Source organism: Ambystoma mexicanum, chromosome 7p (assembly GCF_040938575.1).
Source record: "Ambystoma mexicanum isolate Mex_15411 chromosome 7p, UKY_AmexF1_1, whole genome shotgun sequence".
Lineage (NCBI taxonomy): Eukaryota > Metazoa > Chordata > Amphibia > Caudata > Ambystomatidae > Ambystoma > Ambystoma mexicanum.
Window position 1 is genome coordinate 953,225,770 of NC_090939.1, and position 27,944 is coordinate 953,253,713.

The 27,944-nt window shown below is 45.4% G+C and overlaps 1 protein-coding gene across 2 annotated transcripts in view; it reads left to right on the top strand.

Moving 5' to 3' along the window:
* The window catches only part of POLA1 (DNA polymerase alpha 1, catalytic subunit), a 2,474,741-nt gene that overhangs the window by 57,281 nt on the left and 2,389,516 nt on the right, over positions 1-27,944 (top strand). For both annotated transcript variants that reach the window (XM_069637299.1, XM_069637300.1), the window contains exons 6-8: positions 16,260-16,322; positions 16,577-16,675; positions 17,959-18,145. In XM_069637299.1, coding sequence (XP_069493400.1) covers positions 16,260-16,322; positions 16,577-16,675; positions 17,959-18,145 — 349 coding nt within the window. The remainder of the gene's footprint in view (positions 1-16,259; positions 16,323-16,576; positions 16,676-17,958; positions 18,146-27,944) is intronic.

Here is a 27,944-nt window from a genome sequence, read left to right on the forward strand (position 1 = left end):
GAAGCCTTGGATTAGCTCGTCCACCGACTGCAAAGGACACCACCTGCAGAATAGTGGGACGGCTTGAAGCAGCAGTGACCAAATCCGGACGGTGTCCCCCGCCCCCTCACCGCCCGCTGTGTACCAGTATAGGGTGTTGCTGACTGGGAGATCAGTGACAAGTGGAGTGTTGCAATGATGGTGTGCAGGGCCCCTATGCATCCTCTGGGCCCTGACCTCCCACACTGTATCACCTCAGCCGCTGTCTATCCTCAGCACTTACCTCAATTCACCCTCTACCCTTGGAGGCTTGCACTTACCTGGCTCTTCACCTGCTGCTCACCCACGAGCACCAGAGCACCTATCCCATTCCCTCTCCTTTCTACACTTGTATGTTCTGAACACTCACAAGGCAAAGCTGGTTCATCTTCCCCTCCCCATTGTATTCTTATTTATTATTATGTATTGTAAATGTAATTGTGTTTCACCCCCTGTCCCCTCCCTGTTGCCCTGTGGCCGCTTAGAAACAGTATTTGCTTCCTGTATAAGCGCCTAACAAGTGAACAATAAAATATGCAGGACACTGGTCGCTGGGGCCTGGCAGAACACTGGCTGTGGAGGGCTGCTCGGACGTTTCATCCTGCAAGCTCACAGAGGTTGCTTGGAGAGACTCCCGATCTGAGAGGGGCAGAGGGGTGGAAGTCTGGAGGCACCTGGTTAACGGCAGAGTTGTGAAGCAATGAGTAGCAGGTACTGGCATTGAAGGGGAGGGGAGCTGCACTGCGCTCTGTCTGCCGCCTCTGCTGGGTGTGAGAGCCCTTTGTGACCCATGGTCTTATCGGCCTGGTTTATATAAACAATATGCTACACGCACCGTGTGTTGTGCGCTCAGAGCCTGCTGGAACATGTTCAAGTTGACAAGAACAGTGTGCGGACAGCGGGTGAGCGTGCAAGGAGGTGATTAGACCTCCTAGAAGCACACAGACATTCAAAGGCGGGGGCTGGGGACTGGGCCACCCCTGGCGGATGTGAGAAGCTGTGGTTTAGCTGCACACTGAGGAAATACTACATGGTGAAGCAGTGATTTACTGGTGTGACTGCTGTTGGGTCACCTGCTGCCCAATTACATCCCTGCCGGTCAGGGCAAAGTGCTATTGGCTGGTTCCATGTGTTAAAATCACGGCAAAAATGGCTGTGGACACAAAATATTGCGGCAAAAAGGCTGTGGTTTTGCTGGCGCAATCCATGTAAAGGGTGCGGGGGACTTCCCCCGCTCCCCTTAAATGGTGTAATGGGGTACACCTTTAACGGGTCAAACCACAGCATTTTTGGCGCAATTATTTTGTACAGGCAACATTTATGCTGCGTTTTTTATCTCTGCATACCTATTGGCTTTGGACAGGCTCCTGTTCAGATGTGCCATTCAGTAGAGGTGAACAGCACAGCTGAAATTGAATGGATTGTTTAGGCTCTGTGGGTAGTGGAGGTAGTATGCTAGGGCTGGACCAGCAGTGCAGTGGTATGTCTAAATCGCATAAAGGGGGGGGGGTGGCAGTCGAAGCTGTACGTTAAGACACCTAACCAAGCCAAGAATGCCAAAGCAATGTAGGAATCTCTCGGCAGGAGTTCTCCGCCCTCCCCCATGGATCCCAATGGTACGCTTAATGAAATGTTTAACCAACTCCAAGCTGGTATTCAATAGTTGGATGGAAAACTGGATACCCTAACGTGTAAAGTGGACCATATACAGGTGCACTTGGATAGGCACGGGAGAGATTGTATGAGGTTGTGTTTCGATGGTTGAGGATACATCCATGACTACATCCCGAGACCTTGTCCAGGTTAAGAATACTCTTAAAGAACTGGCTGCAGCGATTCAGGAGGAATAACATGAGGATTGTAGGTGTCCCTGGGACGCAGGATCAAAGATTTCTGGAACCGCTGGTTGAGTCCATCCTGCGTGAGGTGCTTGGTGGAGAGGACCTCTCGATGGCCTTTTTCGTGGAAAGGGCCCACTGAATTCCCAGTGTGAGAAAACGGATTCCTGGAACACTGGTAAAGCCGATCATAGCCCACATGTTGAATTATCGAGATGAAGATCTTGCCCTGCGAAAAGCCATTGAGAAACGGTCATTGTTCTATAAGGGCGGGGTCCCATACGACTGTTCCCAGACTTCTTGGAAAATGTGCAGGAGTTCAGGCGAATATACATTGATAAGAAGCGACTACGGGAGAGGGGCATTAAGTATGCCATGCTCTTTCCTGCTAAGTTCAGAGTGGAACATGAGGGATGTGTCCTGTTTATTCAAACCCCGGATGAAGTCAACACTTTTCTTGAGACACTGCCGAGAGTACCGAGACGCAGCAGGAATAATGAACATGGGGACAAGGGAGACTCCTGGTTAAAATATAAGCTGATTATTGATGTTGGTTCTGTGATAACTGTTGGGAGAGGAGTATATACTGTTGTTGGGGTGTTGTGGGTGGCTGGGTGCTGAAGCAGCCGTCGTGCAACAGCATATGACAGTTATTCTTTGGGGGGGTGCCAACTGGCATGTTGGGGTAGCTGGTAGGGGGAGTGGACTGCATTGTTCCTGGGGCAATTATTGGGGTTTGAATGGGTGCTTGGGGAGGATGGCGGTTCTCGGGATTGCTATTTTTTTGTTGTATGGCTTCTCTTTATTATTTGACGTGGTTGTGCAGAGGCACAGGACACACATTGGGAATATTAGAAGTTTGAATTGCCCATCTAAATCTCGTAAGGTATTCTTGTATATGCAGCGCCACCAGATTGATATAGCAGTTATTCATCAAACTCACCTGACACCCTTGGGGGACGCGTGCTTTGGACAGAGGTGGTGTTGTCATTGCTACTTTTACTTTTATTCCTTCTATTCCAGGGGGGTCTGCATACTGTTGCAAGGCTCGGTGGAGTTTCACCTTACTAAGCTGATTTAAGACAAGGAGGGCCAGGTTATCACTTTAGTTAACTACTATGGCCCCAACCAAGATATGGTGGAAACACTAGAGTGGATAGTGCAGCAGCTGAATAACTTACTCGGGTGTCTGTATGGGCAGGCAACTTTAATGCAGTGTTAGAACCCCGACTTCGATTAGGACCTAGGGGCTGGTGGGGGGGTTAAAAGACTACTCCTGAAAGCTACTTGCAAATTGTGAGACCTCAGCTGAACTTGGGAACTAAATGCTATTTGGACTGCTAGACAGGAGGGTGAAGGCAGTTATAACTTTGACTCTGCAGTGCACCAATTGGCATCTCGGCTGGACTACTTTCTGATTTCACACACAATTGTGGGCTGGGTGGCTGAGGCCACAATACTTGCGCGTACAATGTCTGATCACGTGCCAGTGGCACTGGAAATACCGGGGTGGATGGGTGGAAGGCCACCCTGTGTCTTTAAAAGCGAGGGGCTATCTGATGTGGTGTTTCGTACTGGGTAAGGCACGCTATTATCTTTTGAGAATGTGGGTTCTTTCGATTCGTATGCAGTGTTGGAGTTAAGTGTGTGATTCGAGGGGAGTGTATCTCGAAGAAAGCTGGGGATATTGAAGCAAATTCAGAGGCAACTAATGGATAGTGAGACACAACTGCAGCACATGCATGCAGACATTGCATCTATAAATACACCTGCCAAACAGATGGAGATCAGAGAGGAATTGGTGAAGTTTTGAGAAGTGGTGCAGAGGGAGGACAAGTTCTTATTGGGGAAGGTGGCTGGGCAACAATATGGGGAGGGACAACGGCCCAATAGTTTACTAGCGAGAACGGCAAGGACTGAAACATTGGGTTAAAACTGGCTCTGCATCTTCTGGAGGTGTACCAACACACTTGGCAGGTTACCACCAGAGTCTGAGAGAGGCGGTGGTAGCTGTGTTGTTGAATCTTGCCAAGGCGACGAATGACGCCCTATCTCGCTCATCAACCTAGATCATAAAATCCTAGCTAAATTGCTGGTGATGAGATTGCCGCCTTTGCATCAGTGTGTGAAGTCCAATCAATCTGGATTCATCCCCAGATGCTCCACTTCTTATGGGCTGCGGCGGATTTTGGGCTTGTCAGTGGTTCGGCAGGAGGAAGCAATTGTAGCGGCACTGTTGAAGGCTTAAAAAGCCTTTGATTCGGTTGAGTGGCCGATTTCCCTTTTTGATTGAACCCTTTGCTGAATTGCTCAAACAAGCATTTTCACAGGGCTACAACTATACCGACACAAGGTGATAGTTTTCCTTTATGCGGATGACATGGTAATATATATTAAGGACCCGCAGAAAAATCTAGAACCTATCATGGTGGATGTGCTGAACTTTCGAGACTTCGCCAGGCTGAAATGTAATGTTACGAAATCGGTACCTTTCCCGCTTGCGGAATGTACTAGGCAGTTCCACGGTAGTTTTGGATTTCGGTTGTCATGAGGTCCCAACCTAATATTTGAGGATTGATATTGCGCAATCCCTGGCAGAGCTGTATAAACGTAATTATGAAATGGTGTTAGAACATGCTTCGCTTGTGGTGGGTAGATGGATGGGGCTGCTGCTTAATCTTTATCGGTGGATCTCGCTTGTTAAAATGGTTTTGCTACCTCGGTTCTTGTACGTGTTTCTTAATGGCCCCTGGTGTTGCCGAGGCCGTATTCTTTTCGTCCACAGGCTCCCTTGCCTGCTGTGCCTTCCTTCCTCCTCTGCACAGGTGCCTTTGCCTCACTGTCCCGGCTCCCTTGTCAGCCTTGGCTCCTTCGCCATCCTCCACTATCCCTCTGGCTCTCTTTCCACCCTTGCGGCGGGGGGTGAACCACCGTCCCCGGCACCTCTGCCTGCGGAAGACCTTCAAAGATGGCAAGCTGCTCCATATTGCCACGCTTAACACACGCTCTGCTGTCAAACACTCGTCTGACATCTGCAACCTCCTTGGACGCATGGATCTAGATGTGCTCGCCATCACAGAGACATGCTTCAAGGACATCTCTGTCACAAGCTTTGACACACTCCTCCCTGAAGGCTATAAGATCCTCTGTGCCCAGGCCCAAGTGGTCAGGAGGGGTAGTGGCATTGATCTTCCCAGAATGGATACCTGTGTCCATCATCCCCAATAAGGTTGACTCCACCTTAGAGTACTTAGTCTGCAGGCTCTCACTCTCTCCTAAATCTTCTCTCCTTATGGCCACCTTCCATCGGCCACCAGACAGTCCACTCTCCTTCTCTCGGAATGGGCTGACCTGGCCTCCTCTCTACTTTCCTCCTCCTGCTGGGTGACCTCAACATCCATCTGGACTCACCTGACTCCTCAAGACATTTCTGCAACTTTAGCGATTCTCTCCCTCTTACTTTCTGGCTCCACACGCACAGCGGGCCACACTCTGGATGCTCTCATCTCTACCGACATCCCTCTCACCACCTCTCTCTCTTGGACGGACCACTCTCTTCTCTCTTCACACTTGAAGCTCTCCTCTTGCATCGGCACACCCAGCGCGGCCACATGGTTTCAAAGTCACCAGACCCATGACGAGAGTGACAGCGGCTCCCATTGCCTCCACCTACTCTACGCCCCATACTGCTGCAGCTGACTCCCACCCTGACAAAACCCGTGCTCCTTTCAATCTCTCTATCTCTTAACACCCTTGATACTCTTGCCCCTGTCATGAGGGTCAGACTGAATCCTTCCATAAAGTGCAACTCTTGGTGCGACTCTGATTTGGCTGCTCTTAAACGCAATGTAGGGTAAAAACCATATCAACTCTGCATCCACACCAAGAAAAGAGTCTTTATTCAAGCCTGCATCTCCAGGGCATCAAACACAGCCAAACTGTTTAAAGTCTGTAAGGAACTGGCCAGTCCTGCCGCAGCCTCCTCTTCTGTCACACCCACCGAGGACCTTTGCTCAGCCCTGGCTGCACACTTAACGCAAAAACCTAAGCCATCCTTTCCTCTCACTTCCACACCACATCATACACAAGCACCTCTGGAGTCTCCCTTGGCCCCTCCACTGCTTCGCCTCTCTTCTCTCACTCCCATAACACCCGATGAAGTCCGGTCTATGTAGGCCTCGTCCAAACAGGTGGACCCCTGCCCCTCAAACTATTAAGGACAATCTTGACGCTCTTGCTGCAGCCTCGGCTGATTTCTTTTGCCACTGGAGTTTTCCCAACTTTTCTTAAGTACTCCCTTGTGCACCCTCTGCTGACTGTTGGGGAGAATTCTCAGAAATGTACCAATTTCCTATACCTTAGAGACTCACAGAAACTTGCTGGATTTTGAGGACTTGATTTTTGTAACCTGGAGAGAGTGAGGCCCTTTTTCCCCACTCGCTCATGTATCTTGATGTGATTTCTGAGCTTTGCTGCAGTGAAGCACCCTTCTTTTTTTGCCATTTTTTTTGTGGAAAGGTCCTTCTTCGCTTTGCCTTTGGCAGGATTCACGAGTGAAGCCCGCCTCTGGCTCCAGGGTGTCAGGGGTGGGCAGGAAGTGAGGAAGGTGCCCGAAACTCCCTGTGCATAGTCTCCCAGGAGACCCAAATGCACTCTGTATTGATTGGCCGGCTGACTGTCCGGCAAGGACAGCCACCCAGCTAGGCTGGAATGAATGGGAGAGAACTGAATGAAAGGCAAGGCTTTTGGCTTGGAAGGTAGAGTCGATCACTGGACGAATGAACCGAAGAAGAACTTGAAGAGGCTTCCTGGTGCAATTCCTCGACCGTTGGTTTTCCTGATGAAGCCCTGCTGCTGTGCTGAAACCTCAAATTCTTATCGACACAGAAGCCCCTGCAAGTACGACTTCTCCCCTTGAGTTGGTGGGACCAATCAACTCCAATGTAAGCCACCTGGACATGCTTCTACAGAGTTGCTGCTGGAAACCGTATAGTCAGGGAGCAGTACAGCAGATTGTGTGCGTAGCTTTTAAGCTGGCCTAGAGCTCCAGGAAGAACCTCCGGACTCCCAGGAAGCAGGACTGGCCGAGCCTGAACCCCCTCAACAGAGTGCAGGACCCCAGAAGCAAGGAGTCCATATCGACAGCCAGGAACCGCGGTGTTATTTGCGGTAGATGCAAGGAGCTGTAACACCGAACAGCCACTGATTTGAATATTGCCGGATTGCAGTGCAGGAGTCCCCAGAAGTCCTCCCGCTTGTTCCAACGAATGAGGCCCAGAAACGGTGCGATCTGCAGAGCTGCTCAGGAACAGAAGCCATCTGCTGCACTTGTTCTTCAATACAAAGATACTGTAAAAAGTCTGAGAGTCTTATAGAGTTGCTTGCATCTTCTACTACTCACAAGTATAATGGCTTGTGGCCCTACATTTGATTTATCTTTCTTCAAAGACTTCTAAAACATTGTGCAAAGACTTTTTGTACTCGCCTACCAGAGGTGCTTCATCCTGTGTACAACTTTTACCCATTGACTTTGGCTTAGACTATTATACTGAATGAGACTGCTTAGGGGATCCAAAAGTATTTGCCTGCTTAAGAATGTGTGGTCTCTTGTTTGTTCTAATCACCTTTTCCTTTTACCAACTTCTAAGAGTGTTCTAAATGCTAACAGTAAGATATTAATGTCCCAAGCACCCTAGCTATTGAAGTCACCTGAGGGTGTAGGTTGTCGGGTCTTTACTGATTTAGAAACTAAGTGTGTACGGTATTGGAGTGTATTTGTGTGTTACTATTATATTGCTCCCTTCTGAAGAAGGCTTATTCTAAATGACTGATAAATAAATTAATAATTGTTTTTATTCAAGAAACTTTGTGTGTAAGTGTTTATTTGAATACTTGTCACTGTGAATCTCTGTCCAACTCCCCTACAGCTCACATTGGCCCTTCTTGAGATAAACCTGGCTGCTCAACACAAAAACCAAAACTGTGCAGTACAAGCTTATACCAAAGGATGGGTTCCCTATTACCTGTAGTCAAGGTTGTTGTAGTGTTCCCAAAGGGTACTGCATACAATCTTGCCTAACACTGACCCTTATATTCTGGCAAACTATCGCCCCATCTCCATAACCCCTTTCCTGGACAAACCCCTGGAGAAGCTGGCTCTCTCAGCTCACCCTCCACACTGAATCTGCTGGTTGCCTCCACAACCATCAGTCTGGCTTTAGAGCATCCAGAGGCACGGAAACTGCTCTTTTGAACACCTGTGAAGACCAGCTTTCAAATATTGACACCAGCACTCCCTCTATCCTCATTCTTCTTGACCTCTCGTCAGCCTTTGACATGGTAAACCACAACATCCTGATTGCATGTCTGCATGACACCCTGGGAATCATAGGTCAGGCTCTGGCGTAGTTAACCTCCTTCCTTTCCGATCGCCCATCCAAGGTGGAACTTACGTCCTTTCTCTCAATCACTCTTTCAACCTGTGGCGTTCCCCTGCGTTCTAACCTTTCCCCCTGGTTCTTCAATGTCTACATGGCTGCCCTGGCATGTGATTGCCACTTTTATCTCTAACTTCCAGTGTTAAGCGAATGATGCGCAACTCTCCTTCAGCCTACACTCGGCCACTTCCTCTACCTCGCTCATATCTGACTGTCCGCAATTCAGTCCTGGTGTGCTGCCTCAACGCCAGTAAGACTGATATTGTTAGCATTGGGACTCGTCCTCCTGCTTTCCCACTCTGGCTGGCCTCCCTTGGCCCTGCGCCCACACCCACCTGTAAGGCAAAAAACCTTTGTCATTTTCGACTCCACTCTCTCCTTCTCCACTCACATTTTGGACATTTCTAAAAAGTCCAACTACCAGTTGCACAGCCTCAGAGGTACTCTTCCTTTTCTCACCTTCCCCCAGCGGCTCACTGTCTCCAGAGCCCTGGTTCTCTCCAGACTGGACTACTGCAACAGCCTCTTCTCAACCTCCCTGCCTCTGCTTTACGCCCTCTGCAACTCATCCAGAATAGAATTGTAAGACTTATCCTTGGCCTCAAGCCCAGGGACTGCATCTCTCCGGTGCTGAAATCCCTCCACTTGATCCCTGTGGCTGCAAGGATCAAGTTTGAGACCCTCAGCATTGTCCGCAAGGCTTTCTGGGGCCTGGGATCTACCCACCTGCAACAATGCCTACCTAAATATTGTCTTTCCCGAGCCCTCCGCTCCTCTATCTCAACCTTCTGCGAGTGAGCTGGTTCTCCAAACAGATATTTGGAGGGAGATCTTTATCCGCAGCAGGATCCTCCCGGTCACCCTCCGTCTTGAGCCTGATCTCCTTAAGTTTTGGAAACTCCTTAAGACATTCCTCTTCCTTCCCCCCTCTACCCTGCTAACCTCTCTCTCTCCCTCATTTTCCACACAGCTTGCTGACTGGCCACCGGGTGTACCTCAGTGTAACGGGTCCCTCTTGCACTTGCCTCCGGGCCTTTCTGACTGATTGGGTGCCCTTGGACTCTTCCCCCTCCCCTGCCCCCCCCCTCTGCACCCTCTGCATTTGTCTCCCCCTCCCCCCACAAACCCCTCTCCTGTACCATCTGTGCACTTGCAGGATCGAACGTACCATGCCTTGAAGATCGTCTATCGATCTTCCCAGTCTCCCCCTCTTGCATGGTGGCGCCTCAATGCAATTGGAAAAACTGCAGAATGGTTGTCAGACTTATTTGCTGTTAGCTACACTGTTGATTTGTATTATATGCACTTACTCTGCCTGTGCAGACTTGTATTGTTTAGAAATTCAAGGGCTCTTAATGACTGTTTTTTTTGCCCTTGTTCCATCCCTCCTTGAGCTGTTTGAAACACTTGCCTTGTGTATAGGCACTTTACAAATAAACGTTACCATACCATGAGTTGCAATCTGAGGTGTTGTGGTTTATTTGGGCAGGAACGTGCTTGGGAGAGACTGACTGCGCGACTACACAAGGGGTGGGGGACTGGCTCTACCTGACTTTGAGACTTCCTATGAAGCAGCCCAAGCAGCATTCTTGGTGTATTGGTTTGGGGGAAAACACTGAGATTACACGTGGCGGTAGAAAGGGCTCGAGCCACGCCGTCTCTTCCGAGCGGTTGTATTAACAGCCCCAGGGAGATCACCCAAAGTGGAAAATATGGTGGAATTAATCTGTAGATTTTGGGTTTGCATCCGAGGAAAAGGAAGGGAGAGGTTATTTACTCCCAAAACCCTGATCATACATGTCCCGGGGTTGCCACTGACCAGGGAACCGGGGTTTGTGCGCTGCATGAAGCGACTGGACATCACTTGTTTTTGGGACCTCTTTCCGGGGGGGGTTGGGTGGTGGTTTCCAACAGAACAGGTGGGCGCTCGCTTCTCTGGATTTGTTTTTATATTTTAGACCGAGAGGACCTGAAATATTTATTTTCTACCTTGCCCAAGCAGCTGGCGGTGACCCCCTATATTGGATGAGATACCAGTTGTATTGTGTCTCAAATTTAAGTACCTTCACCAGTTTTACTATACCTCTACGATGTTGCTTAGATTCTTCCCAGACACCCTAGATAAGTGTGCACACTGTACGGCCACAGCAGCGGACATCATGCATGTAGAGTGGAGCTGCTTTCCAGTGTCGTGCATTTGGGAGACAGTATTTGAGACACTGAGTGACATTATTCGGGAGAGGGTGGCACCATGCCAGAGGTTGCCCTGCTGGGCAATACCACACAGATTTCAGGGAGAGTGAGAAAATTGGGTTTGCTGTTACTCTTGGCTAAGAGAAGGGCGACGATGGAGTGGGGTAGACTTCGGCTCTTTAGAACAATGGAGAGGTGATATTCTGTATATTTTCTCTTGACACAAGTTCTCAAGGGTATAGAGGGATTTTCATCCCCTACACATTTGTATTGAGACCAGCACACCCACCTTATGTAGAGTGCTGGGGAGATGCATGGTATCCCCTTTCTCACTGTTACTGTAACATTTATGTTGGTGTCAAGCTTAATATTATGGCTGCTGACAGTGGATATACTTTACTGACGTTTGTGTAGTTCTTAGACACAGGCTTTCAAACCAGCCGTGGTACTACACAGAAGGGTCACCATTCTGCTGGAATGGTGGCTGCTTTCTTTTTCACTATTTTTCTTGGTCCTTCTTCAGCCGTCCTGGGTGGGGGAGGTGGCGTTTGTACTTCCATCTGTGGTGGTAACCCTTTGAAGTAGCTTGCTGAGGCTGCAGAGTGTCTGTGAAGGCAGGAAGGGAGGGAGGAGTCTGAAAATCCGCTCACCTTTGTCTTCTGGTGTGCCTGAGAAAATCCAGACCCCCACCACCCCCCTGGGGTGGTTGGCTGTCCCGATTGGACAGCCACCTACCCGTTTCTGTAAGCTGCAGGGAGAGTTTGCAGAGGTTTTGTGGGTTCCTGTATATCTGGCTTGGATCTTGGAGCTGAAGACAAGTTGACCACTGGAACAGACGATCTGATGAAGAAGCAGAGAAGACTACTGTAGCTACTTCCAGCGACGCCTGCTGTGTAACCGCTGCCAGGGCTGACTCCTTAAGAGGACTCTCGAAGATGTCTGCTCCGACCCAGAAACTGTTTGGACCCGTCTTGTGACGACCTGCATTTCGAGCCATCCCACGAGGAGCTGTGGCCTTCCTGGGCTGCAAACCGCTAATATACTGGGACCTTGAGCCAGAGTGCTGTGCAATGTGTTCTGACATCCAGATACCCAATTCCACTCACTGAAGTACCATCACCCGAGTGCTGCACTGAGAAAGCGAGGCGAATCCTGTCAGCGGCGACTGTCATTTGGTACCTTTTTTAAAGGACGCAAAATCCACTGCCACGAAAGCACCAAAGAATCCTTTGTTGAGAACCTTTCCTGTCGACTGCTGCAGCACATTCCCCTCCGTTGTCCGTTCTTTCATCACCATGACCAAGGATCCAGAGACTGTGTCCTGTGCTGCTTCATCGTGCAGGTGTCCGTCTGCAAACTCTTTTTTGCTGCTTATGTACTGTGTGGCTTAGGGTAATACTCAAGTCTTGTCGCTCCTGTGAGGCTAGGTTGGTGATTTGTGTAGTTGGGAGTTCGGCCCAAGCCGTTTGCCCAGGCTTAAGGCAGGAACGCATTTAGGGACCTTTTCTACGAAGTCCCTGTACACTTTCTAATAACTCTAGTCTATACTTGATTGTTGGACGAGAAATCCGCTGGAACTCTGACTTTCCTGCATATGTGCCTATCCTATCCTGACCTGCCTGCTGTTGGCCACTGGACCACCAGTGTTCCCCCCCCCCCCCCTTCTGCCTCAGAGATCACTCATGCCCTAAAATAGGGAAGCTTTGCAAGTTTAAGACCTGACTAGAAAATATAACAAGTGTACTTTCTAATGTGTTAGTGCTGTAACTGTATCTCTGAAATAGAATGTTACAAATTATTAACATGTTTACTTACCTGTGAATTGCTTACTGCCATTCTAAAAAGTATGCAAAGTTATTTACTTATTTTTGAATTGTGTTTCACAGTTCTGGAAAGTAACAGTTGGGTTTACTTTATTATTCCTGAAACTGAATAAGTGTAAACGTTTACCAATGGGATTGAATAGCTTATTTCCACTCTAAATGTGTAACCTTAGGTTCTTGCTTAACTTTAACTGTTTACTGCCTTTCTGAAAAGTCTGATAGTTCTTGCTTTTTTAGAATTGTGTTCCACTCTTCTGAAAAGTAACATTAGTATAACTCCATATTGCTGTAATAGAAATAGTGTAAATTTATTACCAATATGGTTTTACTCACCCTGAAAAGCTTATTGCCATTCTAAATGGGTATCCTGAGTTCTTACTTGGGCATGAAGTGCATACTGCCCCTCTGAAAAGTAATTCATAAGTTCATGCTTGCCTTAGAATTGTTTCATAATTCTGAAAAGTAATGTTGGTGGAACTGTATGATTCGTGAGCGAGTAATAAGTTACATATGTTGCAAGGTGTCTACTTGGAACAGTGTTGGTAGAACTATAGTATTCATGAAACCGAATAACTAACCTAGCTTATTGCAAATAGGGTCTGCTTACCTTGAATTGCCATGGGCCATTCTAAAAATCGAATGTGATTTTACTACCCATGAATTGCATACTGCTGTTATAAAGATGGTTTATACTTTGGTTTGCATACCATAAGTATAGTGTTGGTTTTTATCATTGTTTATGAATTATACTTGCCTTTCTCAAAACTTCTCCTTGTTTATACATCAAATAAACCATTATTTTTGCAAAACTGTATCAATGTTTCTTTGGACAATACGTATGCTAAATGTTGTCCTTATTTACAGCCCTCTCGCCCTCCTAAAATAAGCCTAATTGCTCTGTCTACGCTACCAAATTATGTAGTACAGGTCTATACTAAGAGTTAGAGATTACTGTATTGCCTGAAGGTCTAGTTTATAAAGCCCATTGGGTAGACTTTAGAAAAACTGTTGTAACGCGCCCCTGGACCATGTACCCTGCCTACCATTTACTATTCTGATCCGAGAAGGCCACTCCACAAAGTATATACAATCTGCGTTATCTAAAAGTGTATCTGCTAAATCACTCCTGGTGGGGGGAGGGCAGTGGGGGGAGAGTGGTAAAAAGAAAATGAAGAAAATCTATACTGGTAACAAAAGCATGGGCTTAGTTTCATGTTCACCGTCATCTGGAGTAGGAAGCAGTGATGCTGGATTCAACACTGGGCCTCTGGTGGTAAAATAAAATGAAGGAATAATGGATTGAGGTATGGCATGGAGGATAGGCAAATGTCAACTTATTCACAATCGTAAAATCCACCTGGAAAAATCATTTTCTCTGCTCCCCTCCATTCATACACTTATTATTATTATTTTTTTTGGTAATGTTGTATCAACCTTATCTTTAGACACATGCCTCTCAAGGGGAACGAGAGTTAAGTTTACCAGAAGGAGATGTGACTTGTTTGTGAATTATTTCTTGGATTAAAGATTGAATCAAATGTCAAATTCTTCGGGTCGGGTGTGGGGGGGGGGCCCATGAAATATCCTGTGCTCCCAGGGAAGCCTTGATGACCTATCCCTGCGCAAACATGAGACAAAGGGGCAGATGCAAACTACAACTCCTAAGACTCTCAAAAGTAATGTCTGGAATGAGGCCATGTCCTCCCTGACCTACCTCACTGGGAACAGTGTGCACCTTCTGACACTGGAGATGCACCTCCAGTGAACAAGACTGTTGTGTCTTGGGCACAGCAGCCCCGCCAGAAACTCCACAGCTGGCCACCTTGTTTGAAGATCGTGGCCAGCTGCACTGAAATCGCTACAGAAATACTGGAAGTGAAGAGCTCTCAAGTTTACAGTGGCCATGCCTGAGAAGGCAAGCTAATCTGTCCTGTGTTTTCTTGGAGTTTTGGGGATTTGTAGTATTCCTAAACATCAGATGGGGAGATTACAAACCCCAGAATTCAAGTGTAGGGGGCGCAATACAGGGCTGGACAGTTTTATCACACATGACCACATGAAACTTGAGCTCTGCAACTGACATTGAGCTGTCACCATGTGAGGGCCTGAGTGTTTATGGCCGACAGCCTGAAATTTCTAAAGACCCCTCTCTGCTTGCCTTTTTGAAAGGTACCTGTGCAGTCCGAGAAGAAATCCCATCTGTTGATATGATATGGCATTTATAACGCACCTATACACAAGTGTTTCCACGCGCGACACGGCAAGGGAGGGGAACAAAGGGAGAACAGACAACGATCCTACTAGGCCAGGTGTCATTCAGATCGCGCAAGTGCGTGGGAGGGGGCAGGGACAGTGCAGTGCATGGGAATAGGTAAAACAATAAGTAAAGTAATGGCCATCATGTGGCAGTGCATGGGTAAGTGCAGACATCAGTTGTCAAGAGCTGGTATGGGGACTGTAGGGATACAGAAACAGTCCCCAAGTGCGGCTGTTGCCAGGTGGGCAGTGCAGGTGTGTGACGCTGACGGGGGAGGGGCCTAGGTCCGCGATCAGAGTCTCTCCAGGTAGCCGGTGCAGTTCTGATAACACCCAGGAGGACAGCAGAGGAGAGGAGGAGAAAAAGCAGAAGCAAAGAGAAAGGTTTTGAGGGGCTTCCAGAACCAGAGATAGTTCTCCTCAAGTTTAAGGGGAGGCTATTCCAGAGGGAGACCCCAGCCGAAGAAAGAGATCTAACACCAACTCGTTGTTTAGAGAAGCGACTGACTGAGGGAGTTGGAGGCGGATGAGCGGAGAGCTCAAGAAGGAAGATATTTAGGGAGAGCGTGTTGAAGGTATTGAGGCCCCAGAAGGCCTTGTGGACGATGCAGAGGGTTTTGAACTTAATCCTTGCAGCCACTGGGAGCCAGTGCATAGATTTCGGTCCTGTAGAGATACGATCCCTGGGCTTGAGGCCAAGGACAAGTCTTGCAGTCCTGTACTGGTTAAGTTGCAGAGGGTGGAGGTTAGAGGCAGGCAGATTTAGAAAGTGTCTGTTGCAATAGTCCAGCCTAGAGAGAACCAGAAATCTGGAGACATTGAGCTTCTAGGGGAAGGAGAGGAAAGGAAGAATACCTCTGAGGAGGTGCAGCTGGAAGTGGGACTTCTTAGAGACGTCAGAGATGTGAGGGGAGAAGGAGAGTGGAGTCGAAGAGGACCAGAGGTTTTTAGCCTTGCAGGTGGGAGCAGGAAGAGGGCCAAGAGGGGCCGGCCAGAGAGCTACAGGAATGGAGGGCGCGGGGTGTGCCGATGAGGAGAATCTCGGTCTTACTGGCATTAAGGCAGAGGTCATTGGCAGCACACCACTCCTGTTGCATTGGTCCTAGTTTGTTTTCATATTTGGTTCTATATTTCCTATTGGGGACCATACAGCATAACAACCAGTATTCAGCTCTGCCTATCGTAGCTTGACATTCTCGCCTGCTATTTCCTGGATGGGCTAATAGAAGTCTCGAGGAACCCCCTGTTCAAATCTAATATTCAAAGTTTGTTTACCTTTTGACTTTGTGGTTCACCCAAATACAGGTTTAAGACCAAAAACGCGTGGATTGTCCTTTTTTTAACCCGAATAATTTACCTATTACCTGTAGCAAGAGATTGTCTAGCGAAGTATTTTTCTAGGATTGCCTACGACGTTAACCTTTTTTTCTTTCTACCCCACTCCCATAAAACATTGCTTTGTCTTTGCAACTACCCTACTTTAAGGTGAGCCATGCAGTTTTAAGGATTGTTTAGTTGGGTTTGGGAATGTACACCTTATACCTAGGGTCTGCATGTAATCCAACAAAAGGTCGGGTGGGGAGAGGGTAATATTCCTCAGTTTCCCAGACCGTGTCCTACGGAATAGACCCGATATACAGTTAAATATTTTCCAATTACTGCCTGCGTTCTAATCCTTTTCCTTTATTTTACAGAAAACTGTGGACTTGTCAAAAGATGATCTATTGGGTGACATTTTGCAAGATATCAATGCTGCAGTAAGTTGATGCTTAGCAGCATGGAGTATAATGTGAACGAGTCTTGTGATAAAAGATGGAAGTAAGATGGTGCCTTTTGAAGAATGCAATTGCTTTTGTACTTGCAATGTGGGACTCAGTAACTTGTTTTCTTGTGTCTTCAATTGATTTGCCATCTCTTTATGGGGTTCTTTTTTAGCCCCTTGGTACCTAGTTTTCAAGATACAAAATGTGCTCCTTGTTCGGCCTGCTAACACATTTTCTCTTTTCTTAAGGCACCCATAATCTCACTGCCTCCTGTTGTTGCTTTAAAGAAGAAGCGCCTTGCTGGAGCAGCTCGAAATCCATTCTCTGTGCAAGCACCATCCCCGAAGGTAATGCCAAAGAACAAGAGAGAACAGGTTTTGCACTGGTACTTTTCTTAATCTCATCAGCAGGACCAGACACAATTCTCTTACTGCAGCCATTCTGCGACTTGATCTATTCTTTTTAAAACTGGCGATTTCCGATTCCTAAATTCTCTTTAGTGTCTCATCTGTTCGTGATTGTCTGTTGTTCAGTTCCATGTCTAATGATATGCAAATTCGAGCGCCATGTTAAAGAATGGCTTTTTAAATATTTTTAAGTCGGTTTCCTTTCCATTTCATTTACTGCTGCAATAGTTTGTGAGATGTGAAAGGAAATGAACACGTGTTTCAGGAAGGAGTGAGTATGTCAAACTGACTTTTTAAAATAATAAATTATAGGCTTTCATTCTTATGGCTTTTTTTGAGTCCATGGGTGAAGATTTTAGTTTCTGTTGTTTCTTTAAAACTTTTATTTGCAAATTCTGTCAGAGGGACACATGAGGAGATTGATTGGATGGTTGGCGAGGGTTATGTTTCCGTGAATCTTAAAGGAACTGAAGCTAGTTCAAAATGGTGTCCTTATGCATAAGTGAGTGATTCTGCTGTTTGTAAGTTGAGACCACCCTCTTAGTGAACTGAATACATCTTCAAGACGAATTATAAGGAAAGGTTAGAAATAAATCAGAGTCGCAAATACATAAGACCAAGTAATGGATGAGAATTGTATTCCTTTTAGGAACGAAGCCCACTTGTCCCTGATTCTAACAGTGACAGTTATGTTTGTGACGATATCTATGTCATGGGGTAGAAAAAAGGGATGAAGCTAAATGGTTGGATGTGGTGTGAAAAATCTATTGCTTCATAAGCAGCGTATTACAAGAGGGCTTCAATTGCCTGACGTCTTCTCTAAAATGTTTATTAGGAGTGGATGGAGCATGAAAGGGGATTCATTTGCACTTGCACCTCGTTAATGTAGTCCACATTAGCGATGTTCATAATTGCACTAAAGGCTGGTGAGTGACGAGTAAAGATGAAACAGACTGCCTAGGGAAGTGAATCCTAGTGTAGCTCGTCCTGACAAATGGTGATGTGGTGTAAGATATCCACTGAGTTGCGTATCTTTAGCACTGATTGCATGAAAGCTATTCGAGAATCTTAATCTGCGAGGTGTTGTCTTGAGAACTTTTGGTTATTGCTGCAACTTTTTCAGCCTTCAGTTGGAACTAGGGTTCAAGTCAAGATTCCTATAACCTCGGTTTTTCCTTTGTGGTTATTACTTGGTTGATTCCTTTTTAAATTTTTCCTCCCAGGTAACTGTGCCACGCCCAGCTGTTAGAACGACTCCAACTCTAGTGACTAAACCATCACCATCAATTGTTCCAGGTTCTCACACACCTGCCAGCTCCAAATCTTTTACAGTAAAGCAAGAGATCATTGCTCCTATCAATGCAGAAAACGGGCGCACAGTGCATGTGAAAGTAGAGGAGGATACAGCAGGTAAAACGATGTAAAGTAATGCATCTTGTGCAAGGTATGCCACATAAAAGTTGCCTCTGGGAATTCTAGAATGGGGGAGAGGGGGCTTGGTGGAGCTTAGTCTGTTAAGTCTATTTCGTAGTCCAGATCATTATAGCTAATTGGTTTGCGTATTGTCTCATTATACTTCCAGTGGCAAACTTGCTTCAAGGAACGTTGTCTCATGCTGTAGCTTCAAGGAACATTGTCTCATGCTGTAGCTTTGTGTGAATAAGGTAAAGGATCAGGCAGATCTCATCCTGTCCTCTCCTGCTTAAATGAAGGTATTTCCGGTTCAATCGACCAACTTTTAAGTGCTAAATGAATAGCACAGCTTCACTATATCATTTGAATACAACCTAACTGGTGTACTTTAAGCTGCTGTGACTTTTACTCCCCCTGCTGAATCACGGTACTCCTGGAGCAATAGCTTACTCTCCCTCCCATTCACTTTATTGACAAATTGTGAATTTCTTTTAACCATGTTCATGAATTCAAAGCCAAAATCAGATTTGGCTTCTGTGCAAATGAACGTGAGAGGCCAGCAAAAATGCAGTTAATTCTCCCAATAGAGTCAATCGGACTCTTCCCTGGAGGGGAATGAGACCAAGACCAAGTGCTGGTTATATCAAAAGGTTTTATCTAAAATAGGGCAAGCAGAATCTACTCTGCTCAGGCCAAGAACGCTCTGCAGAAAACATGTTGCAAATTACTTCTATACAGCTTTATTCTCATCAAACGGAGGGAAGGCCTAAGGGGCACATGAACATTTGGGAATGGTCGCTAGGGGTGAACACCTATAGGTGCCATAGGGTCGGAGGGCTGTGGTTGGCTCAGGAGCACGTGGTGGTGTGGTGATGCTTCTCTGGTCAATCAGTCAGCTGGGCTCATCGAATTGATCCGGCAACTATTGTGATGTTTCTTATTAAATAACCATTTGCCCTTGTGGCCACACATTCCCATTCATCCAATACCATAATCTGCTTTGTCCAGCATGCTCTGAGACCTGCGAGCGTAGCCACTAAGGAAAAGACGTTTCTCAAATACAGGTTAATTTTTTATTGGGCATAGGTCAAGATACAGCTATTAAATGCAGTGTTTGATCCATTGATAGGCTTAACTGTGTGTTGATACAATACAAGCTATATTGGCTAAAGAGGTGAGACATTTGAGGTCCCTGTGTGGTCTGGAATGTCCATCTGATAAACGACTGAGAGGGCTCTAAATCTAAGACCCGAATTACACATTAAAAGACTAGGTCACAAATAGGCACATACCACAATGGTTATACGTTTTATTGTGGGGGTTAAAGTCTGGTTGTTTAAACATCATTAAATCTCTGCTGATCTGCTTTGACACTATGAAGTATGGAGGGGAATTGAAACACCTTTGCAGTGTAGTTCTGCCTTGCACGAAGAAACCAGGCCTTCAGGAGTAGGTTTAATATAAAGGCTTTTTACACGTGGCCTATTAGATTCTGGTTATATTCGTCCAAAGTATGTTATATTTTCTACCTGGCTGAGTATTCCTATTGTTACAAAACTCATGATGAGAATATGCATACACTTAGGTTATTGTCCATACTACGTTGAACAGTTCATGATTCAGGTTCTGCGCATGCAGCCTTAACATATATTGTCATGATACGAACATACTGGTCAAAGTGATTGGTTGCTGTATTGGTTTTACACAATATCATTCCTATATTTACATTGAACTTAAAAACGAGGTAGCTTTGTGCTGGCATGAACAGTTATGTTCTGTTATGCATTTTGTTATTGCAATCCATTTCTATTAAACAACGTCATACTACACGTTAACACACATCACACTTTTATAACTAAATTCTAATGTTAGGGCTTTTGAATACACATATATTATACAGTGCGCTAATGTTCTACTGCAATTCTTGCATTATTCCACGTGAAATGAGCAGCTTACTCAGATCGCATGCAGCAAGACACATTGATTGTTCGCGCCTTAATGGAAGAAATCCAAACATACTTGAGGGTCGCTTCTAGCTATTGGACCATGTTTTAAGGAATGTGGGGATATTATTATTTATGGCTAGGGTCTGTTGGGTGTGGGGCAGTTTTATGGAGATGAACGGTTTCTGTTGCTGGCCCTGTTGGGGTCAGTGAAGTAAGACAGAAGATACAGTGTAAAGTTTATTGCATTCTCACGGCTAGTCTCTCATGAGAACCGGACAACTGCAGAGATGGCAAAGGGGAGGAGGTGGTGGGAGTAGCTTGTTCGCTGTGTGCGCCTGGCCGGGAGAGCTGCAGGCCTGCGTTCTAATTTCACAAGTGGCCTGCCATTATGAAATAACCAAATGGAGTCGGTAGTCCACAAAATGGAGTCTTGTTCAATTCTAGCCTTATGCGGTCTTCAGAGGGGTCACAATTCCTAGGGGTATTCCTGCACGGTTGCTCCGGGGCCCGGGCCCTGAACCCAAAGCAGCCGCAACTGGGCCTACCCAGAAAGTGTAAAAATGGAGGGAGGGTCCAAGACCCTCTCCTCCCACGCACAAGCCTGAGTCTAATATGATAGGTTATTTATAACGCGCTTAATACCCAGAGGTTTCTAAGCGCGGGCCCAGGAATCGAACCTGTGTTGATCCGTGTCGTCTTGCTTCCAAGACGAGTACATTGCCGCTGAGTTATCCTCCCAAGACCATGGTTGCCTTCTATTAAGTGTTAACAGCGGTTACATTTGAGCTCACCTGACCCACGGTTTACTAAATTAATCGTATTCCATGCATTCTCCCATTAAACCCCCATGTGCTTGGCTTGGGTTGGTTTCAGTAAGTAGACTCAATGTCTCTGAAGTAGGTAAAATGTTTCCTTAGAAATGAGACTGGTTAAATGTGTGTTGTATTGCTGTGAACATCTGTCAGTTATGCTTCACCTACCTGTGTTATTTCATAATCAAATATAAATCTGTGAATGATGATGCACGTACATCTATGCCAGCAAAAATGCACCATTTTAAATTTGTCACTTGCCCGAGGAATTTGAAATTGAGGACATTTGTAGTGCTCAGCGAGAGCGCTGACACTGTACATAAGGCACGGAACTTTTCATCAATTTCCTCTGACTGGGTTGCTCCCCTGGCAAAAGGGAGACATGGACTTTTCCCAGGTACTGGATAAAGGGGAAGAGGGTATGTCAAAGGGAAGGGGGAACGAGCTAGAAAACTCTGCAGCCCTCAGGTTCTTAGAAGCCTTTTATGTCCCGTGTACAAGGCCCTATATCCCCTCCTTGTTGAGTAGATTAAGAAACCCTTTGTCCATGGAGAAATTAAGTTTACTTGTCAAATAGAGGAGGGCGAAGCCAAGTCCCCTGGGACTTGTATGCCAGAGCAGCCTGGAGGAGCACAGGCAGACTGTGGCTGATTTCTCTTTGGTACCCTGGTAAGTGAGCATCACAGGGAAGGATAGGCTGGGGAGCAGGCTGCTATTGGTGCCTACTTGCCGTTAAAGCTGAAATACTGCAGGCCGTGTCTGGGACGCTCCTGTGGGATGAGTAGTGCTGCGTGTGTGCCTCATGCCAAACAATCTCCTTATTTGCAGTTCCCTTAGGCTACACATAGATGAAAGAAGTTAGCTGGCAGAGATACTGGTCCCACAAGAGACTGGGTAGTACAGAATGCATTGCTCACCCCTCTCTGCCTGAAACTGCATACAATCCGCCAGTATAGAGAAAACCACTACTAACAATAGCTTGCGTATGGGGTCTGTCCTGTTTTCTACCGACAAAACTTTTACAAACATGTGAATTTCTACACACTACTGAAAACTAGTACTTACCTGGACTGACTTATTTTTCTTGGTTCCTCGTTGGACATTTACAAACACAGTGACTTCAGGAAGTGGCAGTAATTTAGTGGGGTATTTAATGTATAAATCACAGCTGTTTGCTCTGTTCGCATATGTTACAATTTAACACTTCTATTTGTTTCCTATTGTGCTTCTACACGGATTTAAGAGCGTACTGGGACCAGGATGGGCCTATTACATGTTATCTAATTTCAATGAATTTGTGGATATTTTTTTATTTTTATTCTTATTCTTGCGTATTGGTTACCATGTTACCTCAAACAAGATTTTCTACTTTGTTACGAACACAAAAGACAATCAAAGTAATTCAAAAATGAATTAATATAGGAGACCAAGAGAGGGAGTTAAAAAGTAATCAGATTAGTCAAAAAAATGAAAGGAAGAAGGGGGAAAAAGAAGAGCATGAGAAGAAATGAGAATAGGAACAGTTGTACAAAGATCATAGTCATCATTTGATAGACCAGAAAAACATGTATTCCATAATATGATTATCATAACTCCAGAATTTATCGATAAAAGTTAAGCCGGTAGCAAGGGCCGTAATAATTCCAAGATATGCAGCCAAGAACAGTCAGTTATATTTGCAATAGTCAGTTGTTAAATCATCTCTTATTGATTTCCCAAATCCAAGGCCAATGGATATTGGATGGTAATTAAATTAAGAGAGACTGACTTTGAATTTGAACAGAAAGTTCCATATTTCTTCAGGCGATAATGATTGAAAGTGGCTCCATTTTTTGTAGAAACTTGCTTTCCTCTTTTCATTGAGAGCTTGACAATAACAGATGCTCCAGCGTCTCATCCTTTGCAGGGTCCATGCAGAATCCGCAACTGGCTTCATTTCCGAATATTAATTTCCTTGATTTTAGCAATTGATTTGTTGGCCACGGGTCAAACCGCAAACTCATTAGGTTGGCCCTATATTTGCAATCTGGAAATTTTTGTTGATATAATGGGATTTGGTCCTTCCTTTTCATAATGCAACATCCTGTACGGAAGACATTATAGCTCGCACAGGCTTCCCAGAATTTGATCCATTCATGGTCCTTGAATTTCATTTTAGCTGGATCTGGTCTTTCTAGAAGTGTCATGATATCGATGTCAGTTTTAGGAGATTTACACAGTATGGTTTAAATTTTGCCATAGGAGAGCTTTTGCAGTCCAAGGCTTTTTGCCAAGGTTGGAAGCAATGAATGATCGATCATCTTTCAATGCCAGGAGGCACTTTCTATACAAAATTAGGGTTTGCCATTCAATTCTTGATTGTAACAGAAGGATACCTAGTTCGATTCATATGAGCAGGATTGGAAAGCCTTTCGGCAACCCTAATAGGGTTTTCCAGAAAATGCCTTCTAGTAAGCGCCATTTTGGATGATTGTTTAGCCATTTGGTGTGTGCTCCGTATGTGATTGTAGGTACAATTTTGTGCTCATAAAACGTAACGGAATAGAGGTAGATTTGCTATACTTTGCTTGAATCAGTTTTGCAAGAGAGGTTACGTTTTTCATTTTTAAGTTCACAGATATAAGGCCGATCACTTGGGTCATTGTTAACATTTTGGCCCAGGTATCTATATTGCTGCATGTTGGTGAGGAAGTCACCCCCTAGTGACCATCTATATTGAAGGAGCATTTTTGTTTAGTTTTTTTGCTAAGATCAGAGTGTTGGATTTAAGCACATTGATCTGCAAGAGATTCTTGGCATAGATTTGGAGGCCCATAGTTTATACTGTAATCCGATTAATGGCAAATCTATTAGCACCAAATCATAAGCGCAAAATGGCCATGATATTTCAGTAAGTCCTATTTTCGGCAGGAAGGTTCTAACTAGCTCAAAGGCTTTTCCAATATCATTTATTTAAGTTAAACAATGTTGAGGCAAGAATGCATCCTTGATTGAGGCCTCGTGTAGTCCTGATTTATTTTATTTTTGTAAAAGATTTTTTTAGGATGCCTTCTTTGTTTAGCCTAACTTGTATGGTGGTGTTCATGTGTAATTGTTGAATTAGATTAGTCAAATAACTCGGACATTTTGCTTGTTGGAATTTGGACCATAGTAAGTCTCTTTATTGAATCAAACTCCTGTTTGAAATCTATAAATGCAACATAGGCTGAACAATTGGTTAACATGATTTGTTCTTTTATTGTTGCAAGAAGCTTCAGCTTGATTGATGTTCCCAGTCCGGCCACGAATCCCGATTGGTATATGTCGGTGTGTTGTGATCATTTTAACCATCGCTGGAAATCGGGAAGGATTAAACGGGCGAAGATTTTTCCCAGTGCGTCGAGTAACGCTATAGGCCTGTAGTTCTCTGGTTGATCTTTCTTTTTTTTATATATGTGGTAATTATCAAGTTTTTCCAAGTAGACACAATGATGTTTCGTTCTTTAATCTTGTGGAATATTGTTAGTAGAATCCGAGCCCAGATTTGAGGATTAGATTTTATTATCCAGTTAGTTAGGCCATCTGGGCCGGGGGCCCTCGATGTGCTTAGTTTTGCAATAATTAGCTCAGTGTCAGTTAAATCACATTGCAGTTTTGTTTGAACATTTCTCTGCATTAGGGTTGATATCACAGGGTCTTCGATGTTGAAAAGAGCGTGAAACTGTTTCGACCAATTTGTTTCGCTGATCACATTTATCATGCAAGCTTCAGGTGTTTCATTGTGAGCTGATTTGATAAGATTCCATATTTGCATTGTATTTTTACTCTTTATTTCAGTAATCATTCATTCTGCGTCCAGCTGTATCTTTGTCATTCTATATTGCTTCACCATGTACTTGTATTTCTAGCGAATTAACTTACAGGCAAGTCTTGTATCAGATATTTTGCATTTGTTTTTTATTATTTGCTTAATTTCCCATTGCATTCGTACTTTGGCATTGTGTATGATTTGGTCAAATTTATACGTTCGGTTCTGAGTGATATTCTTCAAAGAAGAATCAATGGCCACAAGAAATTGCAGTGCTTCATCATAGTCATACTTGTCTAGATCTTGAGAGCTTCCATCCTTATAGTAATTACTTATCTTAGTCACAATTGGAGCTGACATTTTTAAACGGTTGCCTTTCACAGATATCTGCAAAGGATGACTATAATAGGTGTTGTTTTGGAGCCTATAAATTTCCCATTTGAGTTCTAAGATATTGTGGTCACTCTGAGTTGATGTAACTAAATATTTGGACACACAAATAGATAATCTATTATCGAGGACGAATGGAATCTGTGCCAAGTCGGAGCAGCCGGTATATCTCCTTTTTTTACGCCAGTCAACATCACAAATCCTTGATGTCATTTTAGTTTGAGCCAGCGTTTTACTCTTGCAGTTAGTTTTATGCTCTGCAATAATGCATTTCAGGTTGAAATCTCCTGTAATGAACGTTGCTGAAATCAAGGGATCAACTATAATTAGATCCAACATGTTTACAATGTGATTGAAGGGGGGGTTCCAATAGATGTTCATAATAGCAGACACTAAGGGACTGTTGTACACGGTTTGCAGTAGTGTTAATTTTGTTAGTTGGATCCCCGGAGTAGGAGAAGCCCACGCGTCTAATGAAGCCTGTAGTGATAGCTTTGCTGCTGTTATCCCCATTGATGGTCGACCAATGTGGCTTTTCCTAGCTGGAATACAGCATAAGTGATAACCAGGCCAAATGGGCTGCTGTAAAATTATGATAGCAAAGCTTGCAAAAGCATTTGCTTTTCCCATTAGATGCTTATAGCCTCTTGTGTTCCAGCTCACCATTGTTCGATGGTTTGGACACTGCTTGTGGCTCAGAGTAGACGGGGATTCCTGACGGTACCCTGGGTCAGACATCCATGAGTCATTTCTTTCAATTATATCCGGCGAGGAATGTTTTGACCTACGCAGCGTATAATCAATGAATGTCGCTGATTAGAGACTTGTTCATTACAGTTTTCTCAAATAACACTTATCTTGAGCAAGGTTGTAGGAGTTATTGAATCGTGACGATTGTTGTATTCTCCATCCAAGGTCTTTAAGATGATCTTTGGCATTGATTATTATCTCTTTGATGATTAGAGATGGATTTTCGACTTCAATGGTGTCCATGTATCTGTTAGTATTTGATGAATGTTATATCGGTAGTTTCAAAATTCGATCGAATGCTTTCAGTAGGACAGATCTTGTGGGGAAGGGGTTCTTGTGATGTCTTCCTATTTGCATTTTTAGAAGGTTTTTGAAAAGTACAGAGGCTCCCGGATAACATGATTTGGAGGGATGTAGTCTCTGGAGGTGCACTCTCTTGACGGCGAGCCTCTGTGTCGAGAATCTGTCTGTATAAGCGGAGCTACATGAGACCTTGTATCACTTAAAGTTAGTCTATTACTCTGAGTTTTTAGTCTCAGTTCTTCTAATGTGTGAAAGGTTTGATTCTCAGGGCCCTTGGGCCTCTAGTTTAGTGTTAGTGCTATTGAGGATCGGTCCATCTGAGCTTGTTCTTCAGATCCATTAGTCACCTGCTGGTCTGAGGTCATTGACTATGTCGATTGAGTAATGCCGCCATTTTTGAGTTTTCAACAATGACCATTTCTGTCAGACACTCAACCTTGCGCGGAGGTAGCACGTACACCTGCCTCCCGGTTGGGTCTTGGTGCCTGGCTTGGTAATAAACTCAGGCTTCCGTAACCCGCCGGGGAAAGAGGGGTAGGGTCCGCTGGATTGGATAGGTAGGGGGAAGTTAGGGTAACCGGGAAGAAGGGGTAAGGGAATGGTAGGTAAAGGGGGTTATAGGGAAAGGTCCGTCTTGCTGTCCCCTTGTGGGGTTCCTGAGATCGATGGCACTCCGCCCTTACACTCACTCTTACACTCAGCAAGAACCTCAGAGACCTGTTGCGTCCCACGCTATACACAATGGTGATTGATGCTCTGGTAGAAGCGTTCCTATCACGCTTCTTGAGCTGTTCACACAGACACCCCTAGAACAAACTATACACAGTAATAGAATAACTCAAGAGACACTTAGCTTCGTGTGATGCAGCTGAGAGGTATGCGGCTTGCCCCAGTTCATGCCGTAACACTACGGCGCAATACGAGTTCCTGCTGTACACTACAGCGGAGCGCCGCTACAAGAAAACCAAAAACCGGTGTGAATGTAATGTCAACAACCGTGTTTCCTCACACGGCACAATCACACAGTCATTCGTTCCGAGTATAGTCAGGCCGTGTTACTTCACACAAACTAATTGGCACTGGGTGAAGTTCTGCCAAGACGGACTTTGGAATCTCTTCCAGTCCTAGGCTTCACCCCACTCCCGACGTGTGCACCCAACGCTGAATCCCAACCAGCATGTTCCAGACGCACGCTGGAAGTATCTGTTATTCTTTGTAAGCGTTCCGTTAGCGGTCGCTTGTTCACATTAGTTTAGCCCAAGAAAGGAATGCACTTATCTGTCATTGTGCGCGGGGCCTGCAGTATTCACAGGCGGGGTTTGGCCCCGCGGGTCGCTGCCTGCAGGAGCCCTCGATCTGCACGTCTTCTCTGGTCTAACTCCTTAAGCACAAGCAGGGATCCTTGCGCGCGTTGCGCGCATGCGCTGGTCCTCGGGCGTTGTCCCGAAGTAGTACTTTTGCTCGCGAAGGCGCGAGCATGCTAGGTATTGAAGTCTTTCTTGGTCCTGATGCCGAATGCTGCATGCTGCTGCCTCCAGGCTTGCATTCTACAAATAGGGCACAACAAAGTCCTAAAATACGGATGCTTGGACCACTGCCTGTTCTTCCCTAGCCCAGGATGTTGCTCTTTGTGCGTGGTGTGTACCAAATGCCCCAAACCTGCATTAGGCACAGTCGGAATCCTGACAGTACTCCCCCTCCGAACAGGGCCTGCTTTAGAGGGGTTGTTCTTATGAAACACACGTATCAGCCGGGGTGCATGAACATTTGATGCTGGCTCCCAACGGCGCTCTTCGGGCCCGTAACCC